A 21,610-nucleotide genomic window follows, 5' to 3' on the forward strand; every position below is an offset into this window, starting at 1 on the left:
CGCCGAGTTCGCTGATACGGCTTCCCCAGCTTCCCCGGCTGCCAGCGAAGTGTGTGGTCCGGTACGGGCGGCAGAGCGAGAGTGGAGGGCAGCTTGAGGAGCCAGAAAGAGTCGTCTGCTGCCTTGAAGTTCATTCCAACGGTGTAGATTTCACAAATCATGTATTTAAGTCTTTAGTGATTTAGTTATCATCTCATCTCAGTTACCAAACAAAAACAATAAATCTAGAAGAAGAAAAAAAACAATGAAAAAAAAAAACATTTAGTTGTATTTGCTCCAAACTGAACCAGTAATACAATGCTGATGTAAACAGAAGATCATTTCATTTTCATTTACTAGTCTTCTTCCCCATCAGGGAGTTGTCAGCTACAGAAGTAATTCATTTTCTATTTTCCATGCCGACACGTGCTGTTGAGATCTCACACAGACATCTAGATGGGGTAGCTAAGAGTTTAACAACTGTAATCATACTTTTTGGAGATATTTAGTGTTAATGATTTATATGTTTATACAAAGTCATGGTAAACATGCCAAATTGCATGTATTATTTAAATGTATTTTATTTATTGACACTGAAAATACTTTCATATTAGTTCAACTTTCCCATGGCCCTGATCAGGATAAGCAGCTGGAAGATGGATGGATGGATGGATGGATGGATGGATGGATGGATGGATGGATTAGTTCCACTTATGCTACAGAATCAGACAGACAGGACAGCCGGTATCACGGGATGCAGGAAAACTGAATACGAAATAATCAAGAGACTCCACAATCAACATATGGAGCTAGAGGGTTACGAATATTCAAGTGCAGATCCTTGTACAGTATGTCGTGTTAGTAATACTAAAGGAATGAAAATGAAACAACTTTGCAGACGCCTTGTGTTGGCTGTGCTGCCAGAACTGGTCCGTTTCATTGCGCTACTCCCTGAAAAGAAGATAAAACATTTAAATATGCCATCTTTACTCATTCAAAAGCTTTTCCTGTTAGAAGCCTATAGTGTCTGATGTTGATTTGGTACCAACTTCCTGCTTTAATTGAAGCCATTATACTGGCAACTCGATGTTGCAATTTTACATAACACGCTGACTAAAGGATTAGTATAAATTGCTGCCAATTCATTATGTAAATCCGACATCCCCACGCCGTATCCGGATGCGCTAATAAATAAGCGAGTTTTCGTCCTAAATAAGCCCTTAAACACTACACCGAAATGTGTTGAGTTATTCTGCTAATTGATCTGTCCCCTTGCCAACATTATTGGCGCTTTTAGAGGATAGCATAACTGCACACTGACCTGCCCGTCCAGAAATAAATAACGATCCGTTTTTTTTCTCCATTTTAGGATCAAGCTGAACTGATCTGGGTTGCTGGGTTCGACCAAGCGAACCTGACAACGGTCCACCTCATGGCAAATTCCACCCATCATCCGATGCTTAAGATCTCTTTAATCTTTTTAATGCCACTAAATCATTTTACGCAAAAATAATGCATGCATCTTCTTAACCCCTTATCCTGGTCAGGGGTCGGAAGGCCTGCCTCTGATGACAAAAAACTGGAATGAATGAGTACCTGTGGATACCGTGTACTTGCTTACGCGGAGGTGGGATTGTTTTTTTTTTTTTGTGAATTGTGCTCAATACAATACCCTCGACTTCCTTGTTCTACGGATAAGACAGCAGCACATAAGCAAAAGCTGTGAAGGTACCGCTAAATGGTGCGCTCATATGTACTGTGGGCTTTCCTACAAGGTACGCTTCCTCCGTGGAAAATCAGCGTCTATTCCGTGACAACTCGCCAAATGTGCTGATGATTTACATTTCTGAACCGGGGATACCGCTCTAGGCAAAAGACGGCACCCGGAGGACTCGGCTCATAATGAGATGATATGCAGGTAAATGACTGTACATAAAGTTTTCCCATTACATATATATGATGCTATCTATATATCTAATCACTTCTTATTATATATAGTGCCGTAGATACATTCAAAAGTATATGGCAGTCATATTTCAGAAGGTATATAAAAGTGTATTAAATTTTACACCAATAAATGGACAGTCACCACTAACTGATCAACTATCTACCACCCAATAGTTGTGACGCATGCGCAGTATCCCCACAATCCAGGGATCCGATATTTTATTAAGGAAGTAATTGTTGTCCGATCAACTGCCCGAATATTTCCCTTAAAAGTTTAACATTGTCGTGTATGAGTATATACGTCTGTATGCCAGGTCTCATAAATCCGTGTTAAAATGAAATTCACGGAACTAATTGCTTATTGGCTTGAGGAAAATGCAAAAACAAATTTGTGTGGCTACTGACAGTTACGTGACAGTGGACAACTTTGTTTTTACCGTAAATCTAGCTCGATTAACATCTTCGGCGACTACCAGTTATGATACAGGGAGACCGTTTAATTTGTGTATGTGTGGGTGGGGAGGTTATCTTGCGCTCCTCGCCTCAAGGCGGTACGGACTTTGGTACAGGCAGTGGGAGGTCTGCCTATCTGATGGGTCCTTCGGGCTAAGGCTTGTTTAAAAGGAGCGTGAACAGCAGCATGTGAGCAGAGCAGCGGGGAGCTGTCAGTGTCAGGGGGCTCCTAGTGCAGCAGAGACAGTGGCGCGGCTCTTAGTGCGCTCCCAGCCGGCTTTCTGTCTGCACGCATATGTATTGGTACTTGGGAGGTTTTTGCGTTTCCCACTTTTTAACTAGGGTTTTTTTCAGTGAATTGATCGCACTATAGTTGAATTGTAGTTTTGCTAGGTATCCGAGTATAGGTTTTGGTACTTTTTACTTGTTGAATATTTCCAAAGGGGAGCGGCAGACTGCAGCTGATTTATTTATTTTTGTGCAAACACTAGTTGCAGGTGTACTCCCGTTTAAATCTCTTATTGTGTGTATTTTTACAGACTTAGTGTCAGTAGTTGCAAAAGCCGGCGAGTGTATTTCTGCTATATTTCTCAAGGCTGATCTGCGCACTTTAAGGGATCTGTAACTTATTTAAGTAAAAGACAGACAGGTTGCTCGTCAGTGCACCGAGTACCTTATTTAGGTAACCTAAAGTAAAGGACAGTCCGACACTCCTGCTCCGGACCTGCTGTCCCTCCCCCTCGCCACAACCGTTACCATGATCCACATCCTCGGGGAGTTCTTCGTGGTCATCCTGAAGGTGCTCTGGGCTTTCGTGCTGGCCGGGCTGCGCTGGCTCATCCGGCCGAAGGAGAAGAGCGTGGCCGGCCAGGTGTGCGTGATCACGGGCGCCGGCGGTGGCCTCGGTCGCCTTTTCGCCCGGGAGTTTGCCCGGCGCCGGGCGGTGCTGGTGCTCTGGGACATCAACAGCCAGAGCAACGAAGAGACTGCCGAGATGGTGCGGCAGATCTACCGTGAGCTGGACAGCCCCCGACCCAAAGACGGTAAAGCTTCGCTGGTTCGCTGGGCATCTCTATAGCGCCCCCTTCAGGACGCGCAACTAGTGCGAAAACGCTGTTGCTTATTAACAAGTGCATCTTGTCGATAATCTGTTTCTGATTAAATCAAACTGCACCGGAGCCGCATGGCTGTGTATTGCATGCGGGAAGGGGGACCTGTGCGGATCTGCCTTAAAATGATAGTCCCGCTTTCCACCCGAAAATCCATCAAAACTGCTGCTGTGCTGCCGCCCCGCCGTTTACACGCAGGTTTATCTGCGTTTAGGGCACCCGAGGAGGAACCGCCCGTTTGCACGGGTCAGACTTCCCTTCATCCCCGGGAAACCGGGGCGCTGCTGGGTATCTGTACTCTTCCGGGACGGTATCATTTTCAGCAGATTCCTTTTTCCTGCAGATTGCTATTTCCTTCCAAAATAACGTGCGGTGAGATCCTGAGTGGCCCGAAACTAAGGCCGGGTTGCTGTAGGCATTATGTAATATACTGCATGTATGTCTCAAAGTCTTGATTGTGCTGCTTTTTCACAGCTTCACCCTGTTATACCGTTGTGTATAGTGCCGTTGTATGTAATTCTTCACTTCACATTCCAGTTTCCTTGCACATGCATTTGTTCTTGGCCACGATAAAACAACTTATTCTGACAGATGGAGTGAAATGAAACTAATTACCATGAGGCTGCTTTAAGCTGAGCACAGGAAGGGCAGGCTGCTCGAGTGGGGTCACCCTGTCCCCTCACGTTCTCCCGTTCCTGCCCCGCCACAGGAGCAGTGGGGGGTATCGAGGAGGTGCCCGCATTCCAGCCTCAGGTGTACACCTACGTGTGCGACGTGGGCAAGCGCGAGAGCGTCTACTCCACGGCGGAGCGTGTGCGGCGCGAGGTGGGCGACATCGACCTGCTGATCAATAATGCTGGAGTGGTGTCTGGCCACCACCTGCTGGAATGCCCCGACGAGCTCATCGAGAGGACCATGATGGTCAACTGCCACGCCCACTTCTGGGTGAGTGCCCCGTCCTATCAGTAGATGGAACGGCTCCTTCACAGGGCCCCCCAGACTGGAACCATGACGATCACTAAACCCTCATGGCACTTAAGGTTTCCGAGAGCCTGCTTGAAATAAACATGTTAACCTACAGAGAAAAGGTAGAATCGCATTATGTGAAGTTGGGTTTTGACAGGGCCTCCTGGACAAAGGCCCCTCCCCAGGTGATTTAAGGGAAGAGTGATGTTAGACTGGTATAAACCCCCCCCCCCCCCCCCCCCCCCCCCCAACTTGGATGAAGTCATGTTTTATTAGATGTGTGGACCTTTCTGTAATAAGAGTGAGTCCGGCCAGGCACAGCACGCACCCTGCCCTGTGCTTTCCCAGGCCGCTCTCGGAGTGTGACGTCTCGCTTTGAGGAGAGGCAGGAAACTGGATGTTTATCTTAAAATCTCCACCTCAGAACAGAGAGCGCCGGCACTGTGCGGTATCAGATCCCCTGCCGCATGTGTAACTCTCTCACATCCCGTTTGTCGGCGATGACGTGATGCCGGCCCCAGCCTTGTGCTTAATCCCCAACTTGAGAGGCAGATGCGTGTGCGTCCTGCTCATAGTAAACGTCAGAGATCTCCTGAGCCCCCCATCCCAGCCGCTCTCTGAACACGGCGGTTTTTTTTTCTTTTTTTCATTAGTTTGATACGGCCTTCTGCGACGTCTGCCAAAGTGAATATTTGTGTTAGCCTGGATTTACTGTTAATATAAAAATCTAAAGGCTTTGTCAGAATGACAAAGACGAGTTTCCACAGGGTCGAGTCCCAAACCCATCTATCTCTGATATAAACAAACTTCACAGAGAGGTGGATTTAGTAAGACCGCCTGTCTTGGGAATAGCTCTTTTTGCCCAAAATCCAACGTGCTCCTAAGCCTCTGCCGATGGAGTCGGTATCGCGGCTCACGGCCGGTTCCCCCCCCCCCCCCCCCCCCCGCGGCTTCATTAAGGGAGCGCTCTCGTCGCCAAATGAGTGTGGAGGCTGTAAATGGGTCTGGGCCACTTTTGGCCAGCCACCTCTCTAAGTGCTGTGACAGTCGCTTGAATGTAACTGCTGCAGATTTGGCTTGGAGACCAACGAGCATGTCTACCTTGGGGGTGTTTGTGAGCAGTTTGTTGGTCTTCACTTCCTTTTCTCTACTGGCAATTGTAAGGGGACTTTTCCCTTTGTGTCGCTGACTGACTGGTGAAATGGACCGTGAGAACTGTTTTTGATGTCTTCAACAAAGGAGGCTTCTTTCACTCTTTGATAGTTAAACATCTTCATTTTCGTTCAGGAGTCTTTTGCTCGCCCATGGCCCTGTCAGGCGGCCTGTATGGTCTGTGGGGATACTCATTAGTCTTTTGTCATGTTTTCGTTCGCTTAATGCGGAACACGGTCTCCCTCGGGAATAAGATGAAAGCGCGGGCTAATGAATGGGGACAGGAGACGGCCGGGAAGCGAGGCCGTGCTTCATTAAAGCCGCACACTGGCTCAATGCGCCGCGACCAAACGCTTTTTGTTTGTGTAGCCAAATAAAACTCAAAACACACGCATGTAATTGCGCGGTGCATGCCGATGCCTAAAGCCTGCTGCCTTCCTGTTTTTATTTTTATGTTTTAAATGTGAAACCAGGAGCATGGGTCTTTTTAGTGGGGGTCTAAGTCCCGGTCGGCGTGGAACAAACCCACCCCCAAGAAAATAAAATAATTTTTTTAAAAATCCATCTGGTGGTTTGCTGATTCTGCCAATCCGTATGCGCCGTGCGTGTCGCACGCTGATGGACTTCGTGAAGATATTCAAATATACTGGGGATGATGGTGAGGTCTGCAGGGCGGCGTGCTGGTGAACGGCGCGGTCTTCATGGCTTACTGGCTAGCTGTGGCGCGACCCAGAAAGCACTTGTGGTCTGTCACGGTGTCAGTACAGCTCTGTCCCGGGGGCTCGCCGTGCGGCAGCCCCTCATTCCTGCCTGACTGCAGCCGGCGTGACCTGGCGGGGGGCTCTGTGGGCCCGACTTGCATTTTGGGAGGGTGGGGTGGATTCCAGATGGAGGGCCGGTTTTTTTTGGATTACATGGTGGGAAGGCGGCTCAGATGTGCGAGCGAGCAGGAAGTGAGGCAATTATCTAAGCATGGTCGTCTTCCAGACTCGCCCCATAGCTGAGGCCCAGCACCTCCACTCTAATGTACCGGGAAGGTTTGTGGGGGGCGGGGGGGGGGCTGCAGCTGCATGTGCAACAGGGAGCAGCGCCAGCTGTCTGACCTGCCATGACAGTTTGAGCAAACTTAATGCTTTGGGGTGGGGGGCAAGGAATTGCACAAGTGGCTTGCCTGAACCCCCACTCATGAACACACTGAACATCTCTGCTGTCAGCCACTCATGTTGCCTGGCTCTCGAAGCATTATTAATTTTTTTTTTTTTTTTTTTTTAGGGTGGGGGTGCTTTTAATCAGAGGCTTGCTCGTTAATACTTTAAGTTCAGCCTCTTTCCTGGAGAAGGGTTAAAGGTTCGTTTGGTCTACTGAACATGCAAGAAAATTGCAGATGGCAGGTTTTAAAGGAGGGCTCCGCTCTCAGGAATGCAGGGGACCGTATTGTATATAATTTTCCTACATTGTCCAAGTCCTGCGATCTTTTTTTTTTTTTTTTGGGGGGGGGGGGGGGGGGGCAAGGACCGCCTAGGAATGCGTCCAAGCGGGCCGTGGATGCGGCCGCACTGGTAATGAGGATCTGCTGCCTGACCCACTTATCCCACAATTGGTTTCTTGTCTCGGGATCAGCTTGATGAGGTGCCAGGCAGCAGGAGCGGGTTTCTCCGATCTGCATTCCTGCCCGGCCTGGAGAAAGGGGGCAGCCAGGCAGAGGGAGAGGGGGAACGAGGCAGAGGAGGAGGACTCTTATCTCAATGGGTTCTGTGTGGTGCCGGGCTCGGGGCACCCGGGCCCCGTGTCCGGTCCCGTTCCAAATCGGCGGTTGATTCTGCTCCCCCGTTCACGCTTGGGGTTCCAGCCCAGGTGCGGCTCCTGATCCCGGGGTCCTGCTCGAACCCGTCCCTGTGTCCGCAGCGTCTGCTCCAGTCGGTCCGCAGAACAAGGCAGCCCTGCGACACGCGCAGCTCCAGCAGCAGACGCCGGCGGTACAACCATCTGCTTTTTGTTTTTGTATTTGATAGCTGAGTAAACTGAGATCTTAATTAGTTCACACCCCGCACCCCCCCCCCCCCCATCTTGGTTTCAAAGGCCAAATGATCTGGGCATGTATGGCGGGTTTGTTTACAGTTGGTGATACGTACCTTTTGCGTAGCCTGAAAAGTAAGCCATGCTAATTGCTGTTTCTCGCCTTGTCTTTTCATAGGGCCGGCGGGGGGTAGGCTGTAGGGTGGGGGGGGGTGGGGAGGGTGCGGGGGGTGCGGGGGGTGCGGGGGGTGGGGAGGGGTGGGGATGCTGGCTGCTGGGCCTGTCACGATAAGTACTTTTTGTTGGATGACATTGTCCCAGAAATAATTGCGATGAACAACATTGTCCTTTTAAAACCATTTTATGCCACCGATATAATATAATAGCGTAATAAAGCAAGTACATCCTTTCAAAAAAATCAATTTATAAGAATTTGCAGATATTGTAATTGGAATGTCAAAGAAATCCTACATAAAACCACATAATGCTTTGGGTGTGTGTATCTGATCTCTAAACACATCTGACTGCGAAGTCCAGTCAGCAGTGATGTGATGTAACATATGGTCAAGCTGATGTATAGGGACATATTTGAGCTTGACCACACATCTGTGGTAGCAGAGTAAAAGGAGATGATATTCTGCAGGACATTTTGTTGTACGACTCTGGAATGTCAGTTTGGCAGATGGACGTTTTTCTTTGGTAATTTGTACTGTTCATCAAACTTCTGCAGCATATTTTAAATGCTGGTTTATCGGCTGTGGCTAATGACTGCATTTCTACAGCTTTGTAGCGGATTACGGTGACTGTGAGCATGCGCTGTTTCATGCGATCGCGTTTATATTTGCGCTGTCAGGCAAAGGCGTCTGTAATGGACAGCTGTCGCGATGGCCCCTCTCCAGCTCCAACTGCAGGTTTTGTTCCCAGCTCGGGAAAACTGGGTGGGATGGTTTATGTTTTAGATGAGTTTTTGAGTTAGTTGTTTTTCTGTTGCCAGTCGACATGCTGCCTCGTTCACTTTAATGGGCTCTCCTCTCTCATTCGGCTCAATGCCAAAATGTTCCCACATTGAAGCTGTAGAATGTGGCTTTGAAACTGAGTCCATTTGGACTTATTCTTCCGAACTTTCTAACTGGAATTATGCAGTAGTCGGGAGGGGAAGCACCCATTGAAATGTGCCCCTATTAGCCTCGAGTAACACGTTGGAGTAATCTTCACCTGTTGCTGTCTGCCGTTTGTGTGGAGTTGCTGTTTCTGTACTGCGTTTGCTACGCAGAGCAGAGGTCTGCATTCCCCGCGCGACCCGTGGCATGAGATGCATTTTCAATTTTGAAGAGGGGGGAGCAGGAGAATAGAAATGGTTTATTTTTATCAAACTGTTGTTCATGTTGTTGAGTGAACAGGGCATTGGGTAATAATGAGACGAGACACAAATTGTGGGTGGGAGTGGAACAGAATATGACAAGTGGGGGGGGGGGGGTGGGTGCGTGACAGAATCTTGCGGGTCTGGGCAGGAGCAGAACTTAAAATTCCGTCGTGTGCAGAAATCGAACGCAGAGAGCAGACGTGGTAAAACTGGCTGTTCTTCTGTGTAAACAATTTGATAAAATCTCGGTCAAAAAAAAAATATCGTTCATGTGCATATATCATTCGATAAGTCGATTAGCGTAATTATTGCTCCGGGTCTGGTGGTTGCGTTGGCTAAGCAGATCTGGAATGGTAGCGTTAGCTTATTGGTCCCTGATGCTGGTCAATTGAAACTTGACGATGGTTTTTGTCATCACCGGACTTAAACTGGAGACGGGCACTTAACCTGAAATGCCCTCGTTTATATTTTATTAAGCGGCGACTGTTTTGGTTACCACAGGGTGAGTAACTATGGCCATCTGGCTCGTCCAGTACCGGCCCGCAGAGCCGGCTGCGTGTTCGGCTGCTCTGATCCACGGCAAAACTGCGGGTGAGCTCGGACGGGGCTCTGTGCGGAGAGACGCGGTTGCCAGAGAGCCGGTGTTCGGACCGGGACCATCGCGTCCCTGAGGAGTTACTCTACTGTTTTGGTGGCGGGGGGGACGCTTCAGTATGAGGGAAGACTGGCACAGTGGAGCTGCTCGGTGCAGCGTCCGGGAGGCCAGCCGGGTGACCTGAACTCCGCAGAACGGACCAGAATATAAAGTGAGGCTGGAACGTGCAGATCCTCACGAGCTTCAGAGCTGGCTTTGGGGTAACTTGTGGGCTGGCTGGGTGACACCCCCACAGGTGTCCTGCCGAAGACGGGGTGCTTCACCAGTTGAAGGCCCCCACACCACTTTTTTTTTCTCTTTCTCCGACACACACACACCACTTTTCATTTGGGTGGGGAGGGGGTTTCTCTTGAACAGCTCACTAAACATAGTGATGCCGACTAAACGGCTTGGTGCAGTGGGGTTAAGTCTGGCCCTGTAATCAACCAGGTGCAGGACGATGTTAATAGGTGTGTCTCTTTCTGGGAGGGGGGGTGTAATGTACTAAATGGACTGTGTCATGCAAAGGCAGCCTTGATCATATCTCCGTGACTGAGTTGGGGGGGGGGCTGCAATCATGCTGGGGTCTCCGGGGCCCAAATCAAGCTGCTCCGATGCCGAATTCATTCCGCATTTGTTCTCCATGTTTAGCTGAAGTAATGTTAATCTGCACCCCCCCCCTGCCAGCCTGCCTGTTAGACTATCATGCAAAGTCTGAATATTTCATCAGAGTGGCTGTTCTGATGCTGGCTGGCCGTGAGTAACGCTCTCCGTCCGACCAGCTGCTCCAGCTCAGCTGTGGAAATTCCTGCATACGTTGTACTGGTTGGTACCATTTCAGGGGGGGGGTGTGTAAGCCTTTTGTTGATGTAAGGGCTCTCTTTATAAGCTGCATATACCTCGTGAATGATCCCGCATCTGTTGTGTGAAGAGCACCCCCACCCCCCCCACTGATGGTATAGTGCTGTACTTGGTCACACCAAGGGTGTGAACTGCCGTCCTTCAGGACTTGTGAACCAGACAGGAGTGGTGGGAGGGGCTCCGACACAAAATCATGAGCTTTTACCCCCATGATCAGGCCCCGTTCAGCCGTGTGTGTGTGTGTGTGTGTGTGTGTGTGTGTGTGTGTGTGTGTGTGTGTGTGTGTGTGTGTGTGTGTGTGTGTGTGTGAGACAGAGAAGCATGATTCCACATCATCAGCTGAGCAGGAAGACTTTCACCCTCATGAGAACCAGGGGTCCTGTTTTCCTTCCACATTTTTCTCCTCCGCCGGAGCTGATGTGTAACGTGCTCTGCTTGTCCTCCCTGCCCCGGTAGAGTGATGCAGGGCCTTTATGCAGTTTGCACATCCCTGCTTTGGCCTGTCACTCTCACTTTTTGATCTGGGGTTCCTGTTGCAAATAAAGTCTCCCGTCCCTGTCCCCACCTGCAGACCACCAAGGCGTTCCTGCCCAAGATGCTGGAGATGAACCACGGGCATATCGTCACGGTCGCCAGCTCCCTCGGCTTGTTCAGCACAGCTGGCGTGGAGGTTGGTGTCCCGCGGGCCTGAAAGCAGACCACCGTCCCGGAGCACAGGGCTTTGGTCGTTCCGCTTGGTAGCCTGGCTCTGTTGCCAACCGTGGGATGTGATTTGCCAGACCACCCCCCCCCTGGGGAGGGGGGGGGGGGGGATTGTTTTTTGGGGGTGGTTTTCACCTGTGGGAACACAGGCATCTGAGCTGAGGTGTCAGGGGTCCTGTATCGGAATGTTGGACACGCGCCAAGCCTGGGGGTCCCCTCGTGGATCTGGAGGCCAGCGCCGGTTCCTGCCCACTACCCAGCCTTTTGCCAGCCCCCCCCCGAGAATCGAGCCACATTTGCTGTGCTTTCTGTCATCCCACCTGTTAGGAATGGCTCAGGCTTTATAACTGTAAATATTAACGCTGAGGCCCTCTGGATCATATCCAGATGTTCCCTCTTTCAGTCTCGCCACACTAGCTCCGTTTTCCCAGCAAATCGCCTACTTCTGTCTTTCTGCCGGTCCGTGTCTATTAGTGTAACATAAAAGAAACCACAGCATTTTTTTTTAACCTATCATTCCCAGAATGCATCAGATTTTTATAAGCTTGCATGAATTTTGTGACTGAAAGTACCTGTTTTACATTGTGGGCACATTTCTCCTTTTATTTTAATTTTTTAAATCCATTACGATTTATCACGATGCATCTGTGTTTACTGAGGGCTCTTTGAAGATTATTACCACGCAGGACCACATCAAAACATTCCTGCAGAGCTAAAGCTGGTCTTTAACGTAGACTACTGAAGCTGAGGGCCTCGTCCTGGGGTGGGGGGCGGTTTTTTTGCCCACGGACACCGTCTAATGAGTTTCCCGGTGTACGGCTTCCACTGCCGCTCTCTCTCTGCCAGGATTACTGCGCCAGTAAGTTCGGTGCGATCGGATTTCACGAGTCCCTCAGCCACGAGCTGAAGGCTGCAGAGAAGGACGGGATCAAGATGACGCTGGTCTGTCCCTACCTGGTCGACACCGGAATGTTCCGAGGCTGTAGGATCAGGTGAGTAACCTCAGACTGCTGGTGTTTCCCTGGAGTAGGTGACGCCCACACACAATGACGATGTCCTCCACACATTGCTTGAAGTCTAATCGTGTGGAGCTGAGCTTGGCTGGGCTTCAGGGATGATGTCTTGTGAGATCCCTCACACCATTTCTTGTTGGTTGGAGCCTCTTTGAGCGGCCAGGACTTTCACCTCCAGCGTGTGTGTTTGTTTTCAGACCGTCTGAAAACCATTGACTGTCTGCTCATGTTGTCCCCCCCCCCCCAGGAAGGAGATCGAGCCGTTCCTGCCCCCACTGAAGCCAGAGTACTGCGTGAAGCAGGCCATGAGGGCCATCCTGACAGACCAGCCCATGATCTGCACGCCTCGCATCGTCTACATGGTGAACTTCATGAAGAGGTGGGCCTTGCGGCGTTGTCGACGGTCTGGCTCTGAGGGAGCTTGGCGCCGTCCATTCCTTAGCGTGCTGCTCCACGAATGCCACTCGCTGCTCCCTGAAGGCTCCTAAACCAGGAGCATTAAACAGTACTCCTGTTAGGTTCCCGTTTTGCTTGGTAGATGTATAACTCTTGCTCTAATCCAGTGTACCTGGGCATCCATTGTAAACTCGGTTTAGCTCAGTAGGTCTCAGTCCAGTTCCTGGTAGGGTTTATGGTGGCGCTAAATGTAAGGGGAGCCCCATCATGAGGTTGACGGGGGCGATTGCTGAAGCTCACTCTTCTCTTCTCTTCTCTTCTCTTCTCTTGTCCTCCTTCTCCCCCTGCCTTTTGCCAGCATCCTCCCCTTCGAAGCCATCGTCTGCATGTACCGGTTTCTCGGTGCGGACAAGTGCATGTATCCCTTCCTGGCTCAGCGGAAGGAGGCCATGAACAACAATGAAGCGAAGAATGGCATCTAGGGGGGGGGGGGGCGCTGTTCCTGCGGGTGTCCATTTCCTGTAATAAAGAGGATAAGACCACTGAAGGGCTCCGGGATAGAGACTGCCGCCCGCCTGCTGCACTTGCATTGTGCAAATGCAAAGGTCCAACATATTGTTCCTCTGGAACAACGAAAGCTGTGCGCTACACTAAGGATTTATTTGTTCTCTTTAAGGTTTGTTTAAAGAAACCAACTGTCTATATACTGTCAATAGTTTTGAAATCATACAAGGTATTCAGTAATTAACTACTTCCGTAACGTAGCCTCCGGTATCACTTAGCATTTGGGGATATACAGTATGTTACTGTGTGAAGAGCGAGTCTCGCCACTTTGATGTAGAAATGCACTGTAACTGCACCTCCCACACTGCCGGCTGCCTCCGTAGTGCAGGACTGCATCAGCAGTCCACTGCACCGCTTCCGTGCAGTGGCGACGGAGCCCATATCAGACTCCACAAGGGGGTGGGGGTGTCCATCTCAAATACAGTGTCTTGGATCCCAGTCCTGAAATAAGGCATCGAACTGATTCGACCGCTAACTGCTGTCAGATCAAGTCGCAATACTTTCCCCCCCCCCACCCCGGGGAGGTCAAAGGTCAATGCTCTGCGGCCGTACAGCTGAAATTTAAACAGTCGCTAAGTGAATAACTGCGGCTGTGCTGTCGTACCTCTCACCTGCCTCATCTCTTCCCATTTAAAAAAATATATATTTTTTTTTTTTTTCACACACGCACACAGACACACCAATAAACTGGTTAGAAAGTTTACCTGAATGGTTGGGCTCAGCAGTGGGCATTAACTGGTTAACCAGAGTTCCCGATACACCCTTACTGTGGTGTACATCCACGCATTGGTATGTCCGGCCCGAGTCATGGAGAAGCATTTTATCGATGCATTAAGTTGTCAGGCCAGGAGGGAGGTTAATACTTCACTATGGTGATTAATGACTGCCCAAAGGGGGGGAGGGGGGTGCGGGTAAACATTTTGGTTCACTTAAAACGTCATTTTCAGAGGGACAAATCTGAATTAACTACATTCCGATAGGGTTTTTTAATTGACTGTTATCAGCCTAAAACTTCTACCTCTAATTGTATGCCATTTGTTGACAATTATGACGAACCTTCTTTTGTAATTTTCTTTAAAGACTGCTCATTAGAGGAGCAATTTTTATGTGGTTATGATGTTTAGTGTCTGTACCTAACTTAAATTAATAAAATGATTTTAGATTATTACCTCTGTGTGTGTGTGTGTGTGTGTGTGTGTGTGTGTGTCTACCCCATACCACACCTCCTGTTTTCTTTGTTGGTATCTAGCTGTTTAAGTGCTCTTAAGAAATGGATATTGCCGGGTTCCATTTACCTCTGAGGCTGGAACTCGGAACTTTGAATAATGTCACACCTGAGTTAACCGCGTTCCGGTACAGCAAGTCGGAAAACTACTTAGCAATGCCAGGGACCTGTTCCAAAAAAAAGTTTTTTTTTTTTGCTTAGCCGGATAACTTTTAAGATTTGAGGTACCCCAGTTTAAATGTATTTTATTTCCTTTCATTTAGATTTAAGGTTGTCTGGGCTAAATGTAAGTTATCCGGCTAAGCAAAAAAATCCTGCTTTTTGAAATGGGTCCTAGTTCTGACTCGGTGAATTGTTAGCTATTGTTAGCGATATCATTTGATAATAATGCATTACACGGTATTTCGTGGATAAAAACACTGTAGCAAGATACACACAGATAGCGGCTGGACAGTGTTGGGTGCGCACCCAAATAGATGAGCCGCAAATAAGACGCAAGTGCTAATAAGCCGTATATAACTACAGCTTTAACATTTTGTTTGATAAAGGGTGCAGCCATCTTGAATTCTGAGCTTGTGTAGATTCCTCCGACTTCACGAGTCGGAATTCCGACTTCAGGGAGCATTCCAGTTGCAATTTCCGACTAGGAATTTCCTGTACGAGCAGCATATGTTATCAGGTAAACATTTACTTGCAAAAGCTTCTGGGAGATGAATGCGTGAAATTTGACCGCAGTAAATACTATCCAGGAGCATGTTTACGTTTAACATTTCATTTATTTAGCAGACGCTTTTATCCAAAACGGCATACTTTTTTTTTAAAGAGCCTTGCTCAGGGGCCCAGTGATGACATCACTCTGTCAACGGTTGCCTCTGTGCATCCCACCTCCTCTTCATCATCCTTAATGCTGAAATAGCTGGACTTGCTCAGCTCAAGAGCAGCTACTTGAGAGCTGGTCCCCTTGGAGGTGACATGGGGCTGGATCACCCTGAGCTTATGCTCTCTGGCTGTGGTCACTGGTCCTCCGTGACGCTGTCAGCTGTGGGAGATGCTTACGTTGATGTTTCCTTCACTTCCTGTGTGAGACAAGGCCAACATATCGGGGGGATCAAGGCAGCAGGCGCCATTTCTTTGGGTGGTGACAAAACACTGGGAACAAAAGCATTTAACTGTGAGCGTGTGCATGACCTGAGCCAATATCACTCATAATCACACAGTCTTAACTTGGGAAGGATGGGTGGTCATTAACTTCAGCCATCTTCCCATCATGCACTGCAGCATAGGTGGGTGCTACACAATGACTCCCTATTGGGTCAGTGCTTCGGCTGGAAAGCACAGACGCAGACTGTGCCGCGTTACTTCTGTTTGTCCACTTTCTCTGAAGCACAGCACCAGAACCCGTCCCAGATTTGGGGTCCCGTGTTTTGACAGTTTCTGACAGAAAACCACAAGTCTCCCCCCACCAGATTTCTTCTAGCTAATCAGTAGAAGTTAATAATACAACAAGCCTTTTCTGTACATAGTCCTGGTATTAAACATCCCTCAACAGAACAGGGTTTTAAACTGATGACATCCACACGAGTGAAGAAACCGCCATCGTCATCATCATCACCCTCATCATTTTTGAATAATCATCTGATTATTTCCCCTTCAGTCCCTCCCTCCCAGCACGGCTAACTCATGTACCACAGCCTGTCGGAACTCGACAAAATGTCACACCTGAGTTAACCGTGTTCTGGTTCCAGATAGACCTGCGTGTGACATGCCCCTCGCCATGCTGACGGGTGCTGTCACGTGACGCTGCTTGGGTCACGTGACTCACGGGGGGACGCCCCTCGCCTGCACTGCCCCCCAGGTGCACACTGACACATGCTGAGCCTGGAAGCAGATCAGCCACAGGCAGCCCCTGCAGAACTCACAGAGCGACCTGTGCGGAATGTTCTAGCATGCAGCTCACTTTGGAGAGGCACTAACATCTAAACATCCATGATGAAGAATGTCCATCAGTACCTCGTGCTTCCTAATGAAGTTCTGATTGGACTGATAAGCCACATTAGCAGAGCAGAAGAGTACGGCTACTTATGGTGGACAGAACCATCCTGAGACATGAGGAATTTATCCGTTTCAGAAATGATCAGTTCTCACAATTCTCCAGTGTGTCAGAAAGTGGCAGAAGGACTAGAATGTTCTGTCCTGTAGACACTGATAGATTGGCTGGCAGTCCACCTAAAAATGGACCTTTTCATGTCCCGATAGGTTACACCGATCCAGAACTGCATTTGATCCATAGTGATCCTCCCTTAGACATGCTGATCTCTAAGATCGGGTGATTGGGTTGGGATGTGTTTGGATCGTTGTCTCGTGTTGGTCAGTTTCGGTGGTCTTCAGTAATGATCTGTTTATCTATCTGAGAAACCAGGAAATAAAAGACACTTTTCAAAGAACAAAGACTGGAAACGTAACAGCGAACTGGAGCATAAACCAGTCCGGTGCCCATGGCCCGTTCTTCAAAGCAGACCTGCACCTTTGATGTCGAAATAAGACACAATGCAGGTTTTCAAATGTGAACTGAAGTGGTTTTACTGCATTTTCCATGAAGTTCTGTACAGACACAGACTGTAATTTCACGCACCCAGTCAGAGGACATCCCATGTGTCAGAAAAACTTTTTTTTTTTTTAAACCCTCTTTCATAAACATTTTGAAGGGGCATCTGCAGCCCCTCTTCTGCTCCTCTGAATCTAACACAATCTCTGAAACATGAAATGGGCAAAGAGGTATTGAATTACTAGATTGGTTATGTAGTGCGTTTCGCTGCCCTGCTAACTATGGGGTCCCTAGACGAAGGCACACACAGTTACCCTGGCATAACAGCAGCTTGTGTCGTCAATGAGGAATTACACTCTGATCTAAAAATGCTTACTTTTACTGATATGTGGATTTAGATGCCATACGCTTCGGTATGGTCGTGTGTGCTTTTTTATAGAACCATTCTAGTAATCGTATCTCTATGGTGAGGGGTAGAATATTTGTCGCCCAGCTTTTAAAAAAACCCACCTTCAGTTTCTGTTGAATAGCACCTCGGTCAACATCTAACAGCGGCTCCTGGCCCGTAGATGTTCTGTGCACCGTTAATCTGATAAATCTCTTTTTTTTCTTTTTTCTTTTTTCGCGTATGTTATTCTGAGAGTCATACATATCCATATAGTTAGATGAATGTCAGCATAGAAGCCGGACACTATATATGAAAACAATCACTAGAGCTTTCACTGCACTGGCGTCGGTTAATTAACCTCAAATACTCAAGCATGTTATTCAGTGATAACGGAAAAACAAGGTGAAAAGCTAACGCTAGTTCTAACCTTTAAGGTTTTTTTTTTCTTCTGATAAAACACTGGGCAACTAGCAGAAAATAAAAATCTATCAAAAGGGAAAATTCTCTAGGTATATTTTGTTTGGTTTCCCTTTATTTAACAGTACCATGCATTAATTCATTTCTCTTAAACTTACGTAATGACTAATTTCTCTTTACAAATGATCAATAAGAGTAATGCATTAGGAGAGGGTCATCTTCGCATGGTGAGTTGACGGGTCTGAGAGGAAGTAGCGGGGCCAGGGGCCGGGGGGCCAAGGGCCCGCTGGGTGGGGGGGTGGGCGGCTCTAAGCGACAGCCTTTGATTCCTTGCAGTCCTGAGAGTCTGAGCTGCTCTGTTTATTGTCCATCCTGCCTCCCAGATGTTGTGGCTGCCTGGAATACGAACACACACACGCATGGTGAGTCCGCGACACGTTTACACACCACCTCCGGCTCCATGCGAGCGCTGTGGAAGGGACCATGCCATCTATAGGCCCCCACAGAGTCACCCGTCTGCCACGTCGGGACGGAATCACCCCTGGAAACATCTCCGTAACCTTTTTCCGGGCCCCACCTACTATGAAAATATTCTTGAATCGTTCCAGTGGCTTCCTTTTGTTTCCAGGCTCGTGTTTCACCCGCCCACCGCCCCTCAGGTTTTTGGGAGAGGAGCCTGCCCGGGGTTATCTGTCCCTCAGTGGCTGGTGATCAAGCCCCCGATAGGAGGTATGCAAAGTGCCCGATTAAAACTGCGGAGGGATGCCCCGTACAAACAGGGAGGTGTTATCGGGGCATCGGAACCCCGAGCAGGGACAATGCGAAATGACGGAGCTACCCGTCCTGGGAATTGTGAGCTGCTGTTATAAATGGCAGCTGGTGGAGGGGGGGAGGTGATCCCACACTCTCCTAGCAGTGACATTTAAAGGGCAAACGACTGACTTCCATGTCCGGGAGACATGGGCAGGTGCTTTTCCTACACAACTATTATGGCTGGCCTGTGGCGGACATTTAGGATGCGGACGAGACGCCAGCGAAGGCCTGGCCTCTGACTGAACCCCGGAGCTGCTGATCCTCCCCACCCAAATCTCGCACCATTTAATACTCACGGTTCTGCCGGAACATACTTTTCACGCGACCCATTTTCCACCTTCGTCGGCCCATCCACAGGGTCCAGTCCTTGTTCTGACAGCTGTTTCAAGGCACTTAAAGCAGCCTGTTGGGGAGAAACAGAGGAAGGCATGAGGGGTGGAGAGGAGCACCCCGTTACAGGAGAAGGTGGAGGTGAGGGGTGGCGCGGCCCATTACAGAAGTAGGTGGAGGTGACGGGTGGACAGGAGCAGCCTATTAGAGAAGCAGGTGGAAGTGAGGGGTGCAGAAGAGCAGTCCATTAGTGAAGCAGGTGGGAGTGAAGGGTGGAGCAGAGCACCCCATTGGAGAAGCAGATGGAGGTGAGGGGTGGTCTGATATAGAAGCAGGTGGAGGTGAGGGGTGAAAAGCAGGAGGAGGTGAGGGGCGGCCCGATAGAGAAGTGGGTGGAGGAGAGGGTTGGAGCAGAGTTGCCTGTTTGAAAAGTGGATGGGATGGAGAATGAGCGTAAGGTGAAAAGCAGGAGGAGGTGAGGGGCGGGGCCCAATAGAGAAGTGGGTGGAGGAGAGGGTGGCCCTATAGAGAAGCGGGTGGAGGAGAGGGTGGCCCAATAGAGAAGCGGGTGGAGGAGAGGGTGGCCCAATAGAGAAGCGGGTGGGGGAGAGGGTGGCCCAATAGAGAAGTGGGTGGAGGAGAGGGTGGCCCAATAGAGAAGCGGGTGGGGGAGAGGGTGGCCCAATAGAGAAGCAGGTGGAGGAGAGGGTGGCCCAATAGAGAAGCGGGTGGAGGAGAGGGTGGCCCAATAGAGAAGTGGGTGGAGGAGAGGGTGGCCCAATAGAGAAGCGGGTGGGGGAGAGGGTGGCCCAATAGAGAAGCGGGTGGAGGAGAGGGGTGGAGCAGAGTTGCCTGTTTGAAAAGTGGATGGGATGGAGAAGAGCGTAAGAAATATGGTGCAAAGGAAATCTGACAGAATCGACTTAAACCAGTAACATACTGGCCCACTCAATGCTTCTGATAACCCCGCAGGGGAATGCCGCAGTGGGAATATGGTGCTAGACCTGTCTGATCCATAAATAATGTGTTGGGGTCTCAGACCTGGCCCCCCATGAGCGAGATGTCAGACAGTTGTCAGGTGGGAGGTCCGGCTGGCCTCTGCCATGAGTCAGCACTCAGGCATGTACCAAGATGGCCACTGGGGTCGCGGGGGTGACGCATGTGACGACGCAGGCATGCACCGGGTCGTTAACGTGCAGGTGGGGAAGCAGCCATCAGAAACAGAGTCCAGATCCTCTCACGCACATGCAGGAATGTTCGGTGTTTTGATACCTCAGGACATTCAAAGTCACCAAAACGTTTCTGTCGTTTTTGTAAAACTCACACAACCCCGACATTATTACAGACAAACTCACTCTATGATATTTTAAAAATAAAATTGAGTTTTTCCTGCCACAGATTTGAAGGTCAGGTGACCTCTGGCGAACCATGAGGTGTAAGCAGAGTATTTAAATGCTCGCTAACACCCTCCCATGCAGAGGCGCATTCTGTCCCCGGCCGTCTCCCCATCCCTGAGTGAGCTAGTGGCCGTGTAGCGAGTTCAGTACAAGAGCGAAGTTCAAGAATAAATTTTATTCTGCAGGAAAGGCGATCGTGCCGAGATCCAATCTCTTCAGGGAAACATGAATCTCCTCACATGGAGCTGATTTGTGGTGTCCAGGGCAGGAATACCTGGTACCATATCAGACCGGGCCCAGCCAGGCCTGAGCGAGCTAACAGTGGCTGGCACCGGCTGACACATTCTCTCTGGCTCCTGCCGATTGGGTCCAGATGTGCTGGGGGTAGGGGGGTGACATAAATCTCCCGAATGGTGGGAACTGCATGCTGAGTGTCCCCCGCCCCCACTACTTAGTGGGGGGGGGCCAAAAGAGGTGCAGAAATCCTGGGCAGATGTGTGCATGCACCCTGCCCCTCAATCCTCACACAATCCCCCAGCACACCCCCCCCACACACAATGCAAATTAACCAGGAATTAGCAGCACTCCGATTAGGGACTGATTCTTCTGGTGTGAAGGTAATGATGCCCCCCCTCCCCCACCTCTGGCCCCCCGTGGCAACAAAACTCCAAATGGAAACTCCAAATTCTTATTTTACATTTTCTGTCGGATCTGGACATTAAAGTTCATCTTTTAAGCAGAGAGATGAACATAGAGCAAATAGCCCTGCATAAAAGCGTGTAAAAGTGCAGCTCAGGCAGACACCATATCTCAGCACGTTTGAGGGCCTCACTGACAGCACAATAAGGAGGCAAAAATTAGCAGCGGATCAGCGCACAAAGGAAGCCAGGCGGTCACACCCAGAGCCACGGATCAGGTTCATGAGTGCGACACAATGAGGACGAGTGTGTGCTGATATGGCAGGGAAGGAGGTTGTTGGCACCTCCATCTCCATGGATGCTTCCATAAAAGCTACGGCTGACGCGCTAGAGACACCTTTCATCCTTCCAGAAGGAGAGTTTTTGTCAAGAAAATCACCCAGCAGGCAGATAACCGTGACCTAGACCCAAAATGAAAAACATTTCTGTTAGGCTTAAAGTGACCCTGGACACACTGCCAGGGGGCTTGTCTGAGATGAGTACAGATAAAACCACTGCTGAATATTGACTGTGAACTAAAACGGCGTTATCATCCTATTAAAGGGACCGTACAAAATTACCCATCATCCTCTCAAAGGGACCCTACAGAAATACCCATCATCCCCTACAAGGGGGCCTACAAAATTACCCCTCATCCTCTCA

The 21,610-nt window shown here is 49.4% G+C and overlaps 2 protein-coding genes across 2 annotated transcripts in view; one reads left to right on the forward strand and one right to left on the reverse strand.

The window, feature by feature from the left end:
- The first annotated feature begins 2,556 nt into the window (after positions 1-2,556).
- rdh10a (retinol dehydrogenase 10a) lies at positions 2,557-14,323 on the forward strand. Its single transcript, XM_048976935.1, has 6 exons — positions 2,557-3,422; positions 4,198-4,433; positions 11,052-11,150; positions 12,029-12,174; positions 12,443-12,574; positions 12,950-14,323. The coding sequence occupies exons 1-6, from the start codon at positions 3,137-3,139 to the stop codon at positions 13,071-13,073; spliced, it is 1,023 nt and encodes a 340-aa protein (XP_048832892.1). The 5' UTR covers positions 2,557-3,136; the 3' UTR covers positions 13,074-14,323.
- A 2,611-nt stretch (positions 14,324-16,934) lies between these two features.
- Positions 16,935-21,610, reverse strand: part of stau2 (staufen double-stranded RNA binding protein 2) — a 66,881-nt gene continuing 62,205 nt past the window's right edge. The window contains exons 14-15 of the mRNA XM_048976946.1: positions 18,840-18,946; positions 16,935-18,126 (exon numbers count right to left, since the gene is read on the reverse strand). Coding sequence (XP_048832903.1) covers positions 18,039-18,126; positions 18,840-18,946 — 195 coding nt within the window. The 3' untranslated portion in view covers positions 16,935-18,038. The remainder of the gene's footprint in view (positions 18,127-18,839; positions 18,947-21,610) is intronic.

This window comes from Brienomyrus brachyistius, chromosome 15 (assembly GCF_023856365.1).
Source record: "Brienomyrus brachyistius isolate T26 chromosome 15, BBRACH_0.4, whole genome shotgun sequence".
Lineage (NCBI taxonomy): Eukaryota > Metazoa > Chordata > Actinopteri > Osteoglossiformes > Mormyridae > Brienomyrus > Brienomyrus brachyistius.

Bases quoted from the DNA above. Each gene is read 5' to 3' on its own strand.
- rdh10a (XM_048976935.1), top strand. From the start codon at position 3,137: ATGATCCACATCCTCGGGGAGTTCTTCGTGGTCATCCTGAAGGTGCTC. The intron at 3,423-4,197 runs GTAAAGCTTCGC...GCCCCGCCACAG, and splicing joins CAGCCCCCGACCCAAAGACG to GAGCAGTGGGGGGTATCGAG. The intron at 4,434-11,051 runs GTGAGTGCCCCG...CCCCACCTGCAG, and splicing joins ACTGCCACGCCCACTTCTGG to ACCACCAAGGCGTTCCTGCC.